This window comes from Trichoplax adhaerens, genomic scaffold (genome assembly GCF_000150275.1).
Source record: "Trichoplax adhaerens TRIADscaffold_5 genomic scaffold, whole genome shotgun sequence".
In the NCBI taxonomy this organism is placed as follows: Eukaryota; Metazoa; Placozoa; class Uniplacotomia; order Trichoplacea; family Trichoplacidae; genus Trichoplax; species Trichoplax adhaerens.
The window spans coordinates 6,637,243-6,656,888 of NW_002060947.1; the positions used below are offsets into that span (position 1 = coordinate 6,637,243).

The window sequence follows — 19,646 nt, forward strand, 5'->3', positions numbered from 1 at the left end:
TTCTACAATTCATAATGATATTCGATCAACTTGTGCTCCAATCACCCAAGCATGACAATAGTAGTAAAATATAAGGAAGATGCGATTTTTTAACGATCGTAATCAAAAATCGGAATGGGGCAGTGTGCTGGAAACTAATATCCATTTAATTTATTATTTTTAAGTTAAGCAACCACTTTACGTCATCATCGGTATCCATATTGGTTAAGCTCTTTTTACTATGGCATTTTTTTATAATTAACATTTCATGACTTTGCATTTCCCATCTTAAGATCCAATTTGAATTGAAACTATCCTATTTTTTCACATAATTGAGGCCATATTATCTAGAAATGAGATGTTTGACTTTTACTTTCCCTGTCATTTGATTGAAAAGCGGTCGTTATACAACAGATTGGATATTCTACGCTTTTCCTTGAGTACAAAAAAGGCAAACTTTAGGATTACCATTATTACAGTATAATTATCTATCTATTTATTGCTAATTTTATAGACAAGAATGATAAGATAGGCTAAAATGAATGATTTTAGATTAGCATAGGATAGGGTCATAGTAAAAATGATCCAACTACTGTATAAAGTTTACGTCGACCAGATTTAGACGAGAATTTGTCTAGGCCATTTCGTTAATCTATTCTATAAATTATAATTGCCCAGTTTTAATTAAAATACTACAATCAAAGGATAAGAAAACAAATCATTATAAGTACTCCTTTGCATCTCAGTAGTTACCGTTACATTCATGAAAACATCAATTTAATTTTGGGGCCTTTTTCGTTTAACTCGAATAGCCTACCTTCAATTGCGGCAGAACTATGCTCATATTAGTTAAACGATTCATTCTCGCCTGGAGAGCGACAGAACTACCAATCCAATCCTCCATTTTCTTGTAGTTTTACAATGATTTAATCAGTTAATTTGCTCTGCATCAAGGGAGGAGATCATCATAACGAATCATGGCAGACAGTCTCCCCCCTGTGGTGTGGGGCTAATTTTTGTTCTTGTCTTTCCTATGCAATCAGATACTAGAAAATTAATTATAGACGACAGCAATGTCGAGACGTTGTTGTAATAGAAAATATTGATGGCCACCAGCATTTCCAAATGGAAATGTCAATCACAAGTCTGCTTGATCGTCGTTTAAGTCATGAATATTGTCGGGGAAAAAATTATTGAACTACGCTCTACTCTAGTATTAGAATAACTCACAGATTACCCCCAAAAAATATGGAGATGATGTTTATCTTATTGTCAACTGCTGGCTAATGATTTAAACTTTGTAATAGTGAAGGACTATTTAACTCATTGAAATAGTACTTTGCTTTAGTTTTAGTCCTTCTGTTTCCTTTCCCCTCCTTTTATTCGAAATACATTAATGGTAGATCTTCTATACCGTACTCATCCCTTATTTGTTTAAAGCACATTCAATTTGGAACATCGATCGCATATCCTTTTCCCTACTGATTGAATGTACTTTTAATGTAGACCATCAATCTCCCATCTTTTTCCATTGCTTGAAAGTACCTTTAATTTAGATGTACTACATCATACTATATTTTATTGGCAAGTAAAATAACGACTTCCTCTGCATGAATTTCCTGTTGATTATCTTCAACTCTTCCAAATGATAATATAATTATTCAGGGTAAAATAACATTGCAAGTTATTATAAGAAATTGGTAATCTATAGTTATTGTTTCTTGATAGTTTGCAATAATCCCATTTCTCTCTATTCGATTTCAACAATTCTAAGTCATCTATATCAATAATCGTATTGATTGAAGAGGATTACCACACCTACGAGTAGAATGGTGATCAACATATTTTCTCTTCCGTCAATGGTGATGCAACTATTGCAAAAATGCTAGTGGGAGATTTCTTGATATTTACTAACAAACAACATTCCGACACAAATGTGTTGAAGGGCAGTGTTGTAGTCCCTTCCAAAGTATCCTAAAGTGTTTGATTAAAGTGTAAAGAATATGTTTCCATAGGCAATATCAATACTGCCTGATGACGAGAATTGCGGCTTGTCAAGTAAAAGAAATTTGAATACAAGCCGATTTCATTATGCAATTCTCTCCTACTGTATAATCGGAAATGATTTCATAATTTATTGGCTAGCAGATTAAAAAAATTATTCTACATATTAACTATATCGATGATTTCCATTGACTATTTTTTATTTCGTCTCCTATTAATTTGTCGATCAAAATGATTATCAAACGATTGTACTTGCATGATCTTTTCCTTAAAGAGGATATTACAACTTGTCAAGCGTTTTTCCTTATTCTACATTGAGGGATAAAATATTTTCGCCATTTGTCACATAACGATAAACGAAAGCAATAGTCTATCTAATTTGATTAATAGGTTCATCGACTAATTTTGCCATAGTAAGATGTACTGTACTGGAGTCTCTGTTGTAGACTACGATAGTCGCCATCATCCAGACCAATATTTCTTTCATTTGATTGACTTATTCCATGGGGAAACTTTGTCGTTCAAGGAATTTAATTATGTCGCTGTAGATTCTCATTATTGCTATTCTAATTTTAATTGATAGTGCGGTTGAGAATATCCTAGTGGCGGTTACAATGAGTAATTGACTTATTCCATTGATGATTGCATCAAATATTTTCTGTCGTTACGGCGTTGAGTTTTTTTGCTTTAGTTTATGCCATACTAATAGTCTAAATATTTCGTTACGGTAGCCAATCTCATTTGAATCAATACGATAAACAGTCTACTGATTTTAATGCTTATACAACTGATCATTTGTAAGAATGTTGTTGTTAGTCTAGTCCTAATCCCCTTCAATCATCATTTCTCCTTCATTGAGAATCTTTATGATAGACCATCCGATCCATCATTTGATCAAGAAATACAATTCTTACAAGTCGTCATTTCTATCGCTTAAGATTATCATTAATGGGAGATTGATCATTGTAGCCTTTGCTACACTAATCGCTTTCTCAGCCTATACGACCAATTGACTAAATGGATAGGCTATAAAATCGACTATTTACTCAAGAAATGTTGTTGTTGCAGGTCTAGTCTATCGCCTTAGTTTTGGCATTAGCAAGATGGATAGCCTTAATTCTTGTTGAAATAATCAATTGGAATATCTAATTTTCATCTTCTATATTGTCATCTATACGAATCTGATCTCCTTTACTTAATGTTGTTGTTGCCGATGCCTTTAGTTTAATATTTTTAGCCAGATTGATAATTTTTAATCTTCATAGATTCATAGATTGACTATCCAATTGACTATTTCTTGACGGGATGATCAAATTAGAATACCTATTTATCTTCCCACGTTATCATCTATAAAAGACTGATCTCCTTTACTTTATGTTGTTGCCTATGGCCTTGGTTTAGCATTCTCATGTAGATTAATAATTTTTAATCCTAACCGATTAACTACCAAATGACTGTTTCATCAAGAAGTAATCTAGTTAGAATGCTTATTTTATTGTCCTACATTTTCATTTACATATAAGAGATTAATCTTCTTAATTTATGTTATTGTTGTCCTAGTTTAATATTAACATCTGGACTTATAATCCTAATTGATTGACTATCCAATTGGCCATTTTATCAAGAAATAATTAAGTCAGAAAGCTTATTTTATATTTCTAGATTATCATTTGAAAGAGTCTAGTCCCCTTCAGTTTATGCTATTATTGCCTATTGCACTAATTTGCAATTTGCAGCTAGACTGACAAATTTATAATTGATTGACTTATGGATTAACTATTCAATTGATCATTTTAGCAAGAAATGATACGGCTATAATGTCTATTTCATTGCTTCCCTTTTTTCATTTATGCGAGACCGATTCTATTTATATATTAACTATGGCTACGGTAATCGATCTCTTGTCAGACAATACGATAAATGAAACATTTATTTTATGAACTATTTAATAGACCGGTGGATTAAGAAATCCCGTGAATTGGAGACCCATTCTATTGCTTTAGATTGAACTTCTACTCGATTGTACAATCTTAATACAGTAACTATCCAATTAACTATTTTACCACGACTTTACCCAAATATAGTTCTGTTATAAGGTCAATTTTATCAGCTTGATTTAGCCTATACTAGCTTGATAATCCTCTATTTCTTGGATACCATAGTTGATACTATCCAAATAATCGTGATGAACAGTTTTTTTTATTTTCTCCAGCATGTGATCATTTCAACATGAAAAATTATTTCGAGATTTCATGCTGTGATTATATTATAGCTTATCACTTCTATGCTCGTATTTAAATTCTACTCTATATTCTGTTCAATAGTAGTTAAAATCATCCGCAAGAATGCAATAAATTATCCTTCAGAGTCACAAAGTTTCGTTTAAGAAATTATAGTCAAAATATCTGACTTGATCATCGTCATAATTATTGTGTATGAACTAACTAGAGTTGATACTCCAACCGTATGTAAAGTTCGGATCACTCTGACGAGTTTTCGAATACTGACAAAGCTAAGTACTTACTACCACTCATTCGTTTATTGATAATTACAACGGCTTTTATATGTGCGCCGTCAACACTTACAGTGTAACGTTGTACAATACATAGTTTATGATATCCATATCTAGAATTAGGCAGACTTGTAAATTGTAAATTAGTCACGAATATTGATTCTATAATTATACAGCGTAAGTTAACTATCAATATGGACTGTAAGACATATCAATAATCATTTGTATAAGAATAGTCTAATTTACGAAGCATGCTACCGCAGCCAATAACAAAGTGATTGCAGCTATGAATAATTATTGTTACCGATATTTTTCCACCATTAAATTATGCCCCTTCGATAGTTTTATTCGCTATTATTATACCTTAAAATAGAAGTTACATTCTTGGGCTTCGCTGCTTAATCACATGAATGCCAAAAATAATTTGACCCTCTTTTCGTCAATGCATCTTACTATTGCATGATATAATTTAGATTCGACCAGAAACACCAGGACAAATTCTCGATTTTGTCGAAATTTTATTGATGGTATAGCCTTACCACTATAAGCCGATTATCATAGTTTCTCAACTTTCTGTCTTTCCGTTTGCATAATGTATTTTTTTATCCTGTAATCTTGCCGATTAAATGGTTTGGTTGACGATTTTAAAATCCTAAAATAGAACAACTATTCTTCAGCCGTGCTGGCTAATGTAGACAAAAGCTAAGAGTAACTTAATGAACTTTAACCTTTATTCTATTTTTCTCATCAGTATATCTTGTTGTTTTATAAATTAACCCGATCACTAAAGCTTCTACATTTTCTATCTTTCCGTTTGACTTTAGCATTTTTCTACCATCAAATCACGTCGGATAAATAATTTTGTTTATGATTCTAATACCCAAAAATGAAACGTCTGTCACGTCGATCACTAAAGCTTCTACATTTTCTATCTTTCCGTTTGACTTTAGTATTTTTCTACCATCAAATCACGTCGGATAAATAATTTTGTTTATGATTCTAATACCCAAAAATGAAACATCTATTCTTGGGCTCTAGCCAATATAGACAAAGCTAAGAGTAGTCTGCTGATTTTTTCCAGCAATAAATCCTGCTGTTAACTGTACATCTAGGTCTATTGTAGTCCGCACAATTTCTATCTTTCCATGTGCTGTAGTATGCATATGCTAAATGGATAGCTTTGATATTTTATCATCTCGTGATGGTTATTACACACTTTCTCTACATACTTAAATTATAATCGGTTGTCCATAGACGATAAGTCAAGTTTAAGCTTGGCACTGTTATCGAGCTTAGAATAACTAGATTGTATTCCATTACTTTCCTGAATAAAACGTTATGTATTACGGTATTTAGTTACACTTTTAGAGTAGATATCTTTCTATGTGAATTCCTGGTCATTATTTATTAAGCCTATTTGCCGAATATCATCTCGAAATTACAGAAGTTAATCCTAAACATTTAGCTCTTATGCGATAATATGCGTTCTTGAAGAAAACTCATGTTAGATCAGAATACCATCTCTATAGTGCTTGCAAATTTAAGTTGTATACTTTAACCATTAATGGCATATAATCCCAATTCACCATAATGGGAACTCATTTCAGAGCAACTATCATTATAAATTGTCAAATTAAGTTCTTCTATCGCATTCAATGGACGGATTATCCTATTTGTACAACTGTAGTATTGAAGTACCTCTTATTACCAATCTTATAAAAGAGATTGATCGCTTGAATAAGGACAAATTGAAGTCGGACATTAAGGGAATAAAATCTACAAATCAATCCAAAGATTTATCTCTTAATGTAAATCGTAAAATTGTAAAATTTAGCTATAGTAGAATGACGTCCAACCCTACTAAAAATGAAGAATAATGGCATTAAAATTTTATTAGATCAATCTTATGAGAATTTCACTATTGTCACCAACTATTACGTCAAATTATTTGAAGATAGGCTATGATTCGATAGCAAATCGATTAATTATTGATATATTGAAGATACCGTTAGTAATTATTGCTGTTCTATTTCATATGACTTGTCATATTGCTAGCAAAAGATCCGTTCAGTCTTTCTTTCCAATAAAACGTTGGGTTTACCCGACAGACTTATATCTTCCCATCAGATCCAGAACTTATTGAAAGTAAGTCAACTTCTATAGCTGAATAAAATTGCTACATCTATCCATAAGTAATCGGTTTTACTGTTGCGGTATTTTAATATCATGATTGATGTTAGCGATTTAGGTAGCTTATGCTAGCTGTGAGATATTAATTATATCTAGTATCTACTAATTATTTAATAAGTACCTTATACATATTATTTAAATTTTTAAAATCTAACTCCTATAGATTTTAAAGAGTCCGCTTTCCCCCGATTCATTATTAGCCACTGTTCAATGTGTTAGGTAGCCAAATGATGGAAATAATACAATTAAGAACGAGTATAGATGTACAATTATGAAAATTTCATATTTTTCTGTTATATAAATGTTTTAAAATGTGAATATTATGCAAATTTACACTATTCTATTTCCTGTCATGGCTGTAATATAGACGTAGTATTGAAACTGATGAAATCGAAGACCAGCTACTTAGGTAAATTTATATCATAACATCATTTCCATCTATTGATAAGTATGAGTATGCACACATTGTTGATGGCCATCAATAATAAATTTAATAAGGATTTTGGTAGGACATTTATTATATAGGTCACGTTTAAATCATAACCTATGGCTGATGTATTGATATCTTTTCATAACTCTCATCTTATACCTTTCTATACTAGAATACTGTAGTAATTTGTAAAAAAATCTATAGCATACTGTATATGAATTGGAGCTTAGCATAATTAGTAAGTTTAATGATGCTATAGTTGTATAATTTTAAAAATCCAATCTGTTCAAAATATTATAATATCTACAATGTAGGTATAATTTCTAAGTGGGTTACGTAAAAGATACGACCTGTAGTCCGAATATCTAAAATCATTTTCTTAACGATTATCATTTTACTAATTTTAGCATCAGAATTCGATAAAATAGGAACGTAGTAAATATCTACTACCTTAATAAAATTGTAGTTGAAATAATATTAAACTCCATATCTAATGTTATTATTTTAATTAAAAGAGCACAACTAATCGAAGAATTACTAAAATGCATGCATCGGATTGATAAGTAAGCATACATGATCGATTATAAAGTTATAATGTTGTATAACCATCTCAATGATAGTCAAATGATGATAGATTTTCATTGCAAACACTATCTTATTCCTCCTTATAATGATATTTATTGGTATCAATAATTGTGGGATATAATTGTGAACTATAGGATAGTTAAATTCTCATTTAGCAAATATCCTGTCCTATTTTATTAAGCTATCTAACATTATCCTAAATCTATCTCTTGCGTTAGTTGTAATTTCGAGATTCAGTGTGAGGTATTCCTCATGATTAAACCTGTAATAAGACAAGAAAGAATAGCCTTCAAAAATGCAGGTAGTGATTTTGTTTATAAGATATTTATTTTCCTAAAGTGCTGTTAATTCTATCTACTCGTAAATTAACCGGTCAATATCAATTTAAGATAATCCATTGCTATATATAACGAGAACATAACAAATTGTCTCTTCGACTTTAGATGGGATGTCTATTGCGGTAGAGTTGCTCTCTTCTCCATCTCTAGAAGTGGTTACTTCTGTCTGCAGCGCTATTGAATCCATATCATATGATGTCTATATTCACGATAACAGTTTATTAAGAAAACTGATCAACATAATCTTCTTTCACAATCATAATGTGAGTTCATCAATAATATCGAAATTTTTAAGGCGTTTTCTTGCTGTCTAGCTATTAGGAACAAAATCAATAAGTTTTTTTGTCTTGTTTGTATGAATCATTCCTTAAAATTTACTGTTACTTTTTTGTAGTTGTCAATTTTTTACAAATGAATATTTCAGTAGTTAACAATTAATAACTATATGTTTTGTCTAATTTGCGTCACTGAAAGCTAAAATTTGTGCAGTAAAGACATTATTTACCCATAAAAGGAAAATGATAATTCAATCTAAATCGTTTAAAGCGGTTGATGATATGAAATGTTAGCTACGATACAGCTATAAACCAAACTGTTCTTTTATGTAGTTACCACTGCTAGATATAATAAGCTCTATGGTAAGACATATTAATATGAAAACTAGAAGATTAACCAAAAAATTTGTGCTAGAGGTAAGTAAGGACACTATTATGTCGAAGTAAATTTCTAAGTTCATTACGATATAATCGACGTACAATAAATTAAAGGTTTAAAGACGGTATTAAGCCTATAATTATACTGTTCTGTTTCGATTATAATACGCTCATCATATGTAATCATCATAGATGATTCCTCTCCTTCGAGAACTGTTATGGTGCTCAAGCACTCAGGTAGATAAGTAGATAAACAATTAGTTTTACAACTATCATTATCGGTACCCGTTTTTTAAATCAATTATGGTAAAAGTAGATAACGTTACATTCCGTTTAGACCCTCAAATATGCTATTAGTAAGACTAATATTTAAAACTAGTAGTGATATTGGCAACAATAATTATAACTTTATGACATAGTAAATGATCTAATAATTCGTTTGTTTCAGACTGTACACAACTTGTGTATCATAATCGACCATTACAGCAATATTGCTTATGCAGATAGTGCGATTGAAAAGGTAATCTATACTAGGCCTCAGAATACTATAATAATCTTCTGTCTACATCAACTTAATGCTATTCTTAAGCCATTAGGATAGCATATACCATATCTTTACCAGCACTAACAATCCAATTGATTATTGATATTATCTTATTTGCCAGATACTAATGCCTCATTCCTTTCTATAACATCTTTTATAAGATGATTTTTGATAGTACTTTTATTATGCATGTTATTTCCATGACAGAATCTCCATGTGAATCGTTAAGGGTAAATTAAACATATCTAGAGCCACAATATAAAATGGATAATAATCCTCTGTAGTAGGTGGGTCTGCTAACCATTTCTTCTGAATATTTCTAATAGGAAGCTGCTTTAATGACAATTTCTAGCTTAATTAATGGTCCATTGCAAGGCATTTCTTTAGAAGAACGTAAAAGAAGAATTAAGGTAAGTGGCCGTACTTATTATCAAGAAAAGAGAGTGAACTACTTGTAACATTAACCAACCGAATGCTGGCTACATAATTATATCTTATTTTTGCTTCTATGCATATATGTATAGACGGTAATCGATTATGGTATTGTTCGATATATAAAACCGAAATTTTTCGAAGATTCCGATAAGGCATTTTCATGGGTATATCATAATCTATTCAAATTAAGTTTAGAATAATTTAAAACTGACTGCTTGCAGCTAAAAATTAAGCTAATAAATAATTACAATATCAATCAATATTTAGACAACCTCATCGCTTCTAAAAGCTATTGCAGCAAGCGAATATCGACAGGTAGAATTATAGGACTTAGAAATTTCTTACAGTGGTGATCACACGTATTTCGGTCTATTGCAATAATTATTCTTGTATGGGATATCAAAAGCGAAAGCTTTCACGTCATGTCATAATTTTCTGCTCCTTTATTTCTGATACAGGATTTAATTGATTGTGGAATTATCACCAGAATCATTGAATTAACTGTAAAGGTATTAATCTCTCAATTTTATTTTATGGAATACAATATCTAATTATACAACTGTACGACAATATTCTACGCGCTTTGATGGAAGCATTCTTGACAGAAGCTTTGTCGAGCGCGACTATAATCGCTTTTGGTCATAACTGCTTTAGTAACTTAAAGAGACTGTAAGATCAAAAGTAATAAGCCTTTTCAATTCTTCTTGATTAAGGGCGACAAATTATTTGGTAAATTTCCCGCAAATGCCGCACGTCAGATTTTTTCAGAATACGCTGTACACGGGAGTAAAGAACAGGTAGAGAATTACCGAATATTAATCAAATCATTGATTTGTAGGATTATTTTTTAATTACTAATGCCCCAATTTTGTATATCAATCTCAGGGCATACCTAGCAATAATGACATATGATATTAATATATGATGTTAACTAGAAAATTTCGTTGCATATTCGTCAAATTATAGAAACTATTTTTAGCACGAAAGGGTGCTATTATTTTGTTTTGCAACCAAATAAGAGAGAAGTATCAATCGAGAGTGGTAAGAAATATTTTAATAATGTTATGTGTTTAAAATATGATAATAAATCAGCCTTTGCTTATTGATAAATTCGTACAGCAGAACTCTCCACCTGAATTTAATTATATCACCCTAATCTATTATTAATATAAAATGGTACAATTTAGGAGTTGGAGGAATGTGCACTTGGAGCTCTTAAACTCTTTCAGGTACGCAAGATTAAATAATGATAGTAAAATGAAAAGACTTTTTCTATAATTGTAATGTTTAAGTATATCGCAACAATACTATCTAATCTTGATATTTCTTCCAGTATTACCCTATCCTTTTTAGACTAATCATTTTCTAATATGACGTAATTAATTTTTTTAGGCGATTGATGAAAGCTCTGATTTGCAAATTATACATAATCAACTTGAAGAAATCAACGGTTTGAGACGTAAAATTATAAATTAGCACGTGCACATAAACAATTTACTATAATTGAGATGGGACCATTCACAGTTAATAAAGTAGTATAGTCTGAATGTATATGTAAATTTATATCTATTAATGGATAGATTTTAAAAGTATTACAACTTGAACATCGATTTAGGAATGAAGAAACTAGATTTCATTATCAACCGTATACGTGGGGACAAGTTTGAAGAAGCAAAATGCCGTATTAAAAGCTTACTTGATCTATTTTCTACTCATTTTCAAAACTTATCAATTCATAATAGTTCAGCAAATTTACCGAAAAATCTTAGCTTACAAAATTTACCCAGTCTTCATGGCACACAACATTTACCAAGTCGTAATAGTGTGCAAAATTTAGCATCATATTAAGTGATTACTGATAAATTTAATTATCGTTACCGAAAGCCACTACTACTGTATGATCAATCTGAAAGATTGCAATTTTTAGCAAATTGTATATATACACATTTGCTTGTTTCATTTGTAGCTATTCATTTGGTTATTGCTGTGCATCCATATTATATCGGTAAATATATATGTTTTAGACTTAACTGATTAATGCTTATTATTAAAATAAGCAAAAATAAACGAAGCTCTTTCATGCACTTAATAAAAATTCTATCTAAACTATTGATATTTTTAATGACCGAAATTTATTTGATCTGACATTTGCTTTCGCTATAAACATCTATATCCTATGTAATTCAATAAAGGGCATGAAACCCACATAATAAATGTACGTTTATTTGAATTTCTTCCACTGAATGATTCTCGCAATATGCCAAAATTAGTAAAGAGATAGCTCTCTTAAGCAGCTTTTAGTCACTATAACAAGATTTAGATTTTAATATCATAGCGTAAGGATACGTAACGTTAGTAGAACGTAGGAAAGTAATTTTATTTTATCTTCAGCTATTTAGGACAGCGATACGAAGGATTTCGTAACAGTTTTTGATCGTTCCAATTAAATGCGATAGTTTCTATGTTCTCTAGATCTAGGTAGGGTGTGACTAAAAGTATATACTGGCTGTACTTGTATAATACCATGGATATAGAAAATAACAAGTAGATAAATCCAGCGAAACTATAATTACATTCAACCTTGAACTAACATTCTGTTCATATACATATAGATTAGAAAGAAAGAAAATGGAAGGTAATGTGCTAATGCGATAAAAAACATTTCTACGAGTAGCTGAATTTAATTTTTTATAAATAACAATATTCAAGTACAATTTTGAGTATTTGAAACGAATTATTAAAATCGAACTGTATTAAACATGCACGTATAGCAATATAACGCCATGTACGCATATTTGAATTAGCATCAATAATATTTATTTTACATCCTATACTCTATAGAGTCTATAACAATAAATATGGATAATCAATATACGCGTATGCTATCGAAACTAAAATTTTTTGATCAGCGCTAAAATGAGTTAACGATTTCGGACGCTTAGTTTTAGTTCTATGTTCGTGTCTGGTGTAGCAATAAACTTGTTTATCATTCCCACTTCTACTTTATTTAAGCATTCGATTTCAAATTCTGACACCATCTGTATAAATATTGCATTAATGCCGTTATCAGTATAAACTATCGCAAAGTTATGAATATCAGAGATTTGAAATTTTTCAGTAGAGCAGTTTTAGCCGATAGTAAACAAGATATTACCCTTGCAACCAAAATTTGCATTTCAAGTTCCGCAATTCGACGTCCTATACACATTCGTGGCCCGAAGCCAAATGGAATATAGTTGAATGAGTTGGTCTGACGGTTAGAAACTGATCGGATCCATCTTTCGGGCTTAATTTTATTGGGTTCTTCATAGATTGTTTCATCAAAAGACATCGTATAGTGTCCAACAGAAACTAGTGTCTACAAATGATAATTATAATCATGTCGTTGGAATATGTATTACTTCTAACTAATGAATGCTACTATCTTCTCTATAATGCAAGAATTTACAGTTGTAAATTTTATGCTAGCTATCAAGCTATACGGAGAATACTATAAAGGAGCAAATATTGACAAGTGTAATAGAGCATACGTTAGCTGGAACTTGATATCCACTTAATACAAGGTTCTGTTGTAGTTCCCGAGCGGTGAAGATTACTACAGGATATATTCTAAAAGAATTTTAGTTAGAAATACTTCTTAAATCTGCAAATTATAAATGAAGACATACAACCTCTGAACTTCCTTTATTAGTCCTCTTAAATATGGCATATTTTGAATCGCTTGAAAGTCTGGTTGTTCACCCTTCTTCACGTTACTTTGAATTTCTTCATAAATTCGTTCTTGTATGTTTTTATGTTTCCCCAGTACATAAAACGCCCATAATACTGTGTTAGCTGACTAGAAAAATGGAAACATGATGTAAATGATACTGTTATTGTATATATCCTATCTTCATTGATTATAAGTATGATATGTTCAACCATAAATCAGGAATCTACAGATCGCAAATTATGTAATTTTTATCTTATCCTTATAGAATTTTGTCAAGGGTTATCGCAAATAAATCCTAATCTATTCTCATCTAGTGTAGTACGACATACCAATACCACGTATATTGGTATTATAAGACTTACGGTATCTACAGCTGCCGTCATGAGTTCTATCAGGTTACTAGCAATTTCTTCATCAGTTAATTCTCCACGAAGTAAAATGTACGGTAAAAATTCCAAATCATTGAGACGACTTGGACTAGTGGTCCTGTCGATATCAATTCCTTTTCCATCATTCAATGCCTGGCGTGCCTCGTTAATTAGCTGGCCACCAACCTCGAATAAAGTATCCCAATAACCACAATATTGTTTCCAATATTTAGTCTTTATGTATTTATAATAAGGAGGATAGAATAAGAGTTCATTGGTTGCATTCAACATTTTTAGAACATTATCGTAGAAAATGGCGGCAATCGGTGTCGGAGGATCATTGAATGCACCAAGACTTTTACTGAATAAAACAGTATTGATAGCTTGAAAAAATAACCAAAGAGCATGAAATTGTAGAAGATTGCATCAACTTACTAAATACACCAAACTGTAAAGTGCAATATTTTTAATTGGCTATTTGAATCCCTTTCATTGATATTAACATTTATAGTTATGGACTAGAGTTGAGAGCTAACGACTTAGCCAGGAAACTATCTACCGTAGGCAATGTACTATACTTACTTTCGAAAGACCACTTGAATAAATAATTTCTAATATTGCTCATTTCTCCAGTAGCATGATCTCCAGTCCATTCCGTTTTAATTAAATTAATAAAACTAGTATCGACATCATTCATTCTGCCACTATAGCGACTAACATCTTTGAGCCTCAGTAATTTCTTATCTATAACACTTCGAGATTTACGCCATTCTTCGCCTTCACTAAATGATATCAAGGTACAGTATATGAGTATTTCATGTGAATGTGATTATGTAATTAAGCTACTATTATTGTAATATCTTATTTGTTACCTTGAACTATCATACGATATTATAATAGCTAACTTTTAACTGAGTGTAAACGCTAGAAAATTGCAATTAATGTACCCATTTGGAAAAGAAGAAAAAACATAAGCTTATAGCTGTAGATTAGCTCGTCTGTATTTATTCCCTAGTATAAATGATCGTTCAAGAATTGGTCTAGCAGTAAGCTTACTGTACAGCATTGTCGTTGTGCCTTTTCATTGTTTGTCATCGACTGCAGATTACAGGTAGTTAGTACTAATCAATATTATGCAGTTGTATTTGTACTATACGTGATTGTGCAGTGTACAATATAAGTTAGGATTTCTTCAGATTTATTGCTAACTCTATTGCATCCCTAAAACTAAGTTAGAGTACTGCAGTAGATCATCCTTTGATGATGAAATTTAGTGTGTAGCATAACTTCGTATAAGGTTGCATCATCTCTATTTTGTATTGCTACCCGATAAGAATTCCTTTTGCTTTCTTTCGCTGCTGTCGGTAAATGATCCATGGATAAACTGGACCTCGGCTAGGGTATTTGCCTTCTACTTTAAAGACTTTTGCGACATCTTCCGGTTTGGTAACCATGACATAATGCGTTGATCCGATGGCTTCTTTATAGATTGATCCAAACCTTTCTTTACTGTCTAACATTAAGAGATGTGGTCTCTGCAAATAAAAGCGATCATTTTTGAGGTATATCAATAGCGACCCAAAGCCTGGGATTCCTCGATGACCAGGTATTTCACTGAATGGTTTAGCATTGGCATATTCATCCGTTTGTTGGCTATCCACGCTTTCAGCAGTTGTCGAAGTGGTTGCAGTAGCATAGAAATGGCATGAAGATAAAGCAGTAGTTTGGCTACGACGAGCTACTCGAAGAAGCATGATCGTTAACGAGCAACTTGGCCAACGTCCAATAATGCTTAATGTTGGATGTAAACAATCCAATGAAACACACAAGCCAATACACAATACTACTGTAGAGGTTAAGTGAGAGGAGAAATCACTGAAGAAAGGCTTTAGTAAGCGAGATGTTGAGCGATTCGTCGTTTTGATAAAGCGTTTCCAAGGCAATTACTCAATGCATTTAGTTAACATAGCCTAGCTTAACCTCCATCTCTGCTACCTGTGTTGCATCCGAGATGATTGTTAATTTGTTTATGTACTGTATTCTGCTTGCCTTGGAGGCTACAGTACTGTCCACTGTACTGTCCAGTACAGTACAGTACAATCGTCTATCCAACTTCTTGAGATAATAATAATAATAATAATAATAATAATTATAATAATTGACCCAATTCTTGAGTATAGTACTGTACAGTACAGTACAGGTTTGAGTGAAAAGTAGCGCCTATGCCACAGTACTGTACACTAAATGACAGTGTACAGTACAAGAGGTTTTTCTCCTATCGTAGCAACTGCATACTGATAACGATGTACAAAGATGGTTTTTTAACTACAATACTAGAGCATGAGAGACGGATGGGGAAATGGCTGATGTTCCGTGTAATAAAACAGATCAGTAGTGCTTACATGTTTGATCGAGAGATCACTGACTATTTTTTCCCTTAGGTCTTTCGCTGTGGCAGTAATGAGTACTGTACAGTAGTACAGTACTGTGGACGTTAGCCAGTTTTAATGAACGAACGTACGAACGTCCAATTTGAACGTCGGACGTTCATTGAACGTACAGTAGCAACGTGCACAGTGTACAGTGTTAACACTACAGTATACTGTATACATAGTGTACTGTACAGTACGGTATAAGACTATACAGTACAGTACTATACTGTACACTGTACATACAGTAGTACTGTAGTCATGACTCTGAAATACAAAGTGTTGTAAAAGACGTTTGTACTGTACTACTGTACTGTACACTGTGAGTGTACAGTATGTATAGTATTGGGGTGGGATTATACAAACTGACTGTATACTGTACACTGTACAGTACAGTTCGTCGACGTCCGATCTGACAACGAACGTACATACCGAACGTCCAAAATCGAACGTCCGTTGGACGTCCAATCGCTCGACGTCTACAGCACTACTGTACGGTACAGTACAGTACAGTACAGTACAGACTCCGGAACTTGATCTCTGTACTGTACACTGTATACTGTAAGGTCTTTCGCTGTGCAGTACGTACAGTACAGTACAGTACTGTATGTTGCAACTTACAAGGCAGTACAGTACTGGCTCCAGAACTTGATCTCTGTACATACAGTACTGTACTGTACGTACAGTACTGTACTCTACAGTCTACAGTACAGATACTGTACATTCTCGAAGTACTGTACTGATGGCGAACCATTCCCAATCAACAGCACGTGATTGCTCGATCACACTGTCACGTTACAGTATCAAACACGGCAGCAAGTGCAGCCAAACTGGGCAGTTGCACTCCGCTCGGTTTTCTTCGGTCAAGAAAGCCGACTGCATCGTTAGAAAGTAAAGTAAAAGCATCTCATTAACACTAAACGTGTTCACTTTCTTGCATCCTTTGCCAGCATCATTATTGCTATCAAGCTCAAGCCCGCAATTACAATTACCCAACTCATGAAGCAATATGCCGAGACGTCGAAATAACAAAGGTATTCAATCATTTCTACTTTTTCATGGGTCCAGTTGTCCTTCTTCATTCATTGATCTAGAAAGTGGAGTGTCATCGTGACCAAATGGGTCTCATCGCCGGCACCACTTTCATCATCATTATCATCGCGATTGAATTATTTAAAACGTTATGACTGTATGTACAGTAGGATGATGCGACACTTACTACGATAAGCTTACTAAAAGGCAAGAAATCATGATAGTAAAATGAGTTAATCAGTAAAGATCAATCAAGGGTAGAATCAGTCGTACAACACGATGTGGAACACCATTCGCTTACCTGCTTCCAATCGGTATCAGTTTGTATAGAGTAATAGACTGGAGCACTCGTTGACAACCGGTGTTTTGCACATAGCCACCTCGGTGCCAGCATGTGCGCCGCGATCTTCACATTCCAATGATGCATACGATAACTCGTGACGGAGTAGGAGTGACTATTTTGATTATCAATTTATAAAAAGAGATCGCGATCACTATCCAATACATGGCCAATAATTTCAATCACTATTTGGTTATTCCTTTTCCATGTCTTTTTGGATAAAGGAAATGCAAGTTTACAATCGTGCATATCTATTTTGTTGTCATCAATTTTAGTCCTGATTTGGTGTCGTAGTCAGATCGCCTTTAGCCCGTCATGCTGCAAAATACGATACTGTACTACCATTTATAGCCCAGTGTTGTCTACCCTCGATGGGATCAACAAGCATATGCATTTAGTCCATTTTTTCCATCAAATTCTAATCTTGCTTTCAATGGTGGCCAACGATGAAAAGTCTGCCAGTTCTATGCATCGACTAGACTCCGTCTGAGGGTAGAATAGCCATAAAAGTTTTAAATGAATACAGACAAGGAAACTGATGACTAGTTCGAGGAGGAGTATATTTTAATAACATCAACGATAATGTAGAATCCTCTCTAGGCCTGGATTTCAAAAATAATCCACTACTGTGATATAAGTCACTCATGGTCTTTTGATACTACTAGAAAATTTATTCTTTCAAAGATGTTGTAGATCGGTACAAATTTCTATCATGAAGGAAAACGATTGAATTTTGGACATTCATTCTATATAGATACTGATGTATTACTGCAGGTTGTACCAGTACTATGGACACTAGTTAGGGTTCGGGGGTTAGTTCACAAAGTTGAGTGCATACGATTACGCCACGACGACACCAGACACCGACTGGTATTACTGCAATAGTTTGATTCTAATTTTGGATTCTAAATCGATATTTAATATGTTACTACATACCTAGAAGTACGCTAACTACCATGTTATTATTACATGAAAACAAGCGATTAACAATACAAATGATGGTGGCAAGAAAGTATTTTGATTCTGATTATTACTGTGGGTGTCTTTTATACACTGTATTATTACCATACAAGTTGGACGAATGCCAATGATGCAATGACTCTTTTCCCTTTTTGATCATATAATGATTCTATAATTATTGTTCAATCCACTCACACAGTACTCAGGTGTTTCACAGCTGAAGAATTAAGATTCACGACGTTAAAATTGAATCTAGACTGGCAATACAATACTGTAACTACATGCCACACGAAATGAAATAATTTGAATTATTATTATTATGGCTACAATTAATATGTACAGTACTGCCTATATTATACAATTACAACCACCAGTGTCTTGTTGATTAGCATCCCGCAATGTCGAAACATTAATCTTTTTCTAGAACATAGAGGCTTTTATCACATCTTATTGATTTAGCGCCAATTTGTCGTATTGCACAACACAGTATCGTACGTAGTTGGGCGATCAAATTCAGGAATGATAAATGTGCCTATGTAACGGATAAGCTGTGCGCGTGCCGATTTTTTAACTTTTCAATAAAATAATTATAGTATCACTCATCGTAATAAAAAATGCATGCACTTTACTTTGTTTAGAAACTATTTGTATAATGATACCATTTAAAATTTGAAGGTGGATTGAATTGTCAAGGATTTGGATTCGTGTCAAATCTATTCAATTCAGTAATAATTACAGTTTTTAAGTTTACACTGAAATTCAATGTACCAACAAGCAGACACATACCAGCACAAAATCATTAAAAACCCGAGCACGGCGTGATTGAAAAATGATCCTAGAATGTATTAGAATTCACAATAAATTAGTGCATGAGTTCGATCTGATTAATTATTGAAGCTTACTGTGTTGATATCGGATTGTCATGTACTATATACAGTATGCAATGCGATATCAACCATTAAAGACGTGCTTTTAATTACATTGGTAACAATAACATGAAAATGACCATTTAATTTGGTCGATTTTATGCTCATAATATGACATCCATTCTACCTTAATAGGAGATCGAGATCACCGCTCAAACAATCATAAGGATTGCTATGATGAGGACGACAACGATGAATCTGTTGAACAT

The 19,646-nt window shown here is 32.7% G+C and overlaps 2 protein-coding genes across 2 annotated transcripts; one reads left to right on the top strand and one right to left on the bottom strand.

The window, feature by feature from the left end:
• Nucleotides 1-6,150: 6,150 nt before the first annotated feature.
• Nucleotides 6,151-11,146, top strand: TRIADDRAFT_56784 (uncharacterized protein; the record flags this gene model as incomplete). Its single annotated transcript, XM_002112562.1, has 18 exons — nt 6,151-6,303; nt 6,551-6,640; nt 6,849-6,904; nt 7,053-7,094; nt 7,631-7,678; nt 7,919-8,001; nt 8,144-8,301; nt 8,647-8,730; nt 8,884-8,928; nt 9,140-9,211; nt 9,562-9,645; nt 9,760-9,834; nt 9,938-9,985; nt 10,129-10,179; nt 10,384-10,467; nt 10,637-10,711; nt 10,858-10,899; nt 11,063-11,146. The coding sequence occupies 18 exons, from the start codon at nt 6,151-6,153 to the stop codon at nt 11,144-11,146; spliced, it is 1,374 nt and encodes a 457-aa protein (XP_002112598.1).
• A 1,672-nt stretch (nt 11,147-12,818) lies between these two features.
• On the bottom strand, nt 12,819-15,288 carry TRIADDRAFT_12969 (uncharacterized protein; the record flags this gene model as incomplete). Its single annotated transcript, XM_002113008.1, has 6 exons — nt 12,819-13,028; nt 13,201-13,279; nt 13,339-13,508; nt 13,745-14,133; nt 14,333-14,532; nt 15,077-15,288. Coding segments are annotated over 6 exons (1,260 nt in total), but the record flags the coding sequence as incomplete, so codon positions are not given.
• Nucleotides 15,289-19,646: the final 4,358 nt, after the last annotated feature.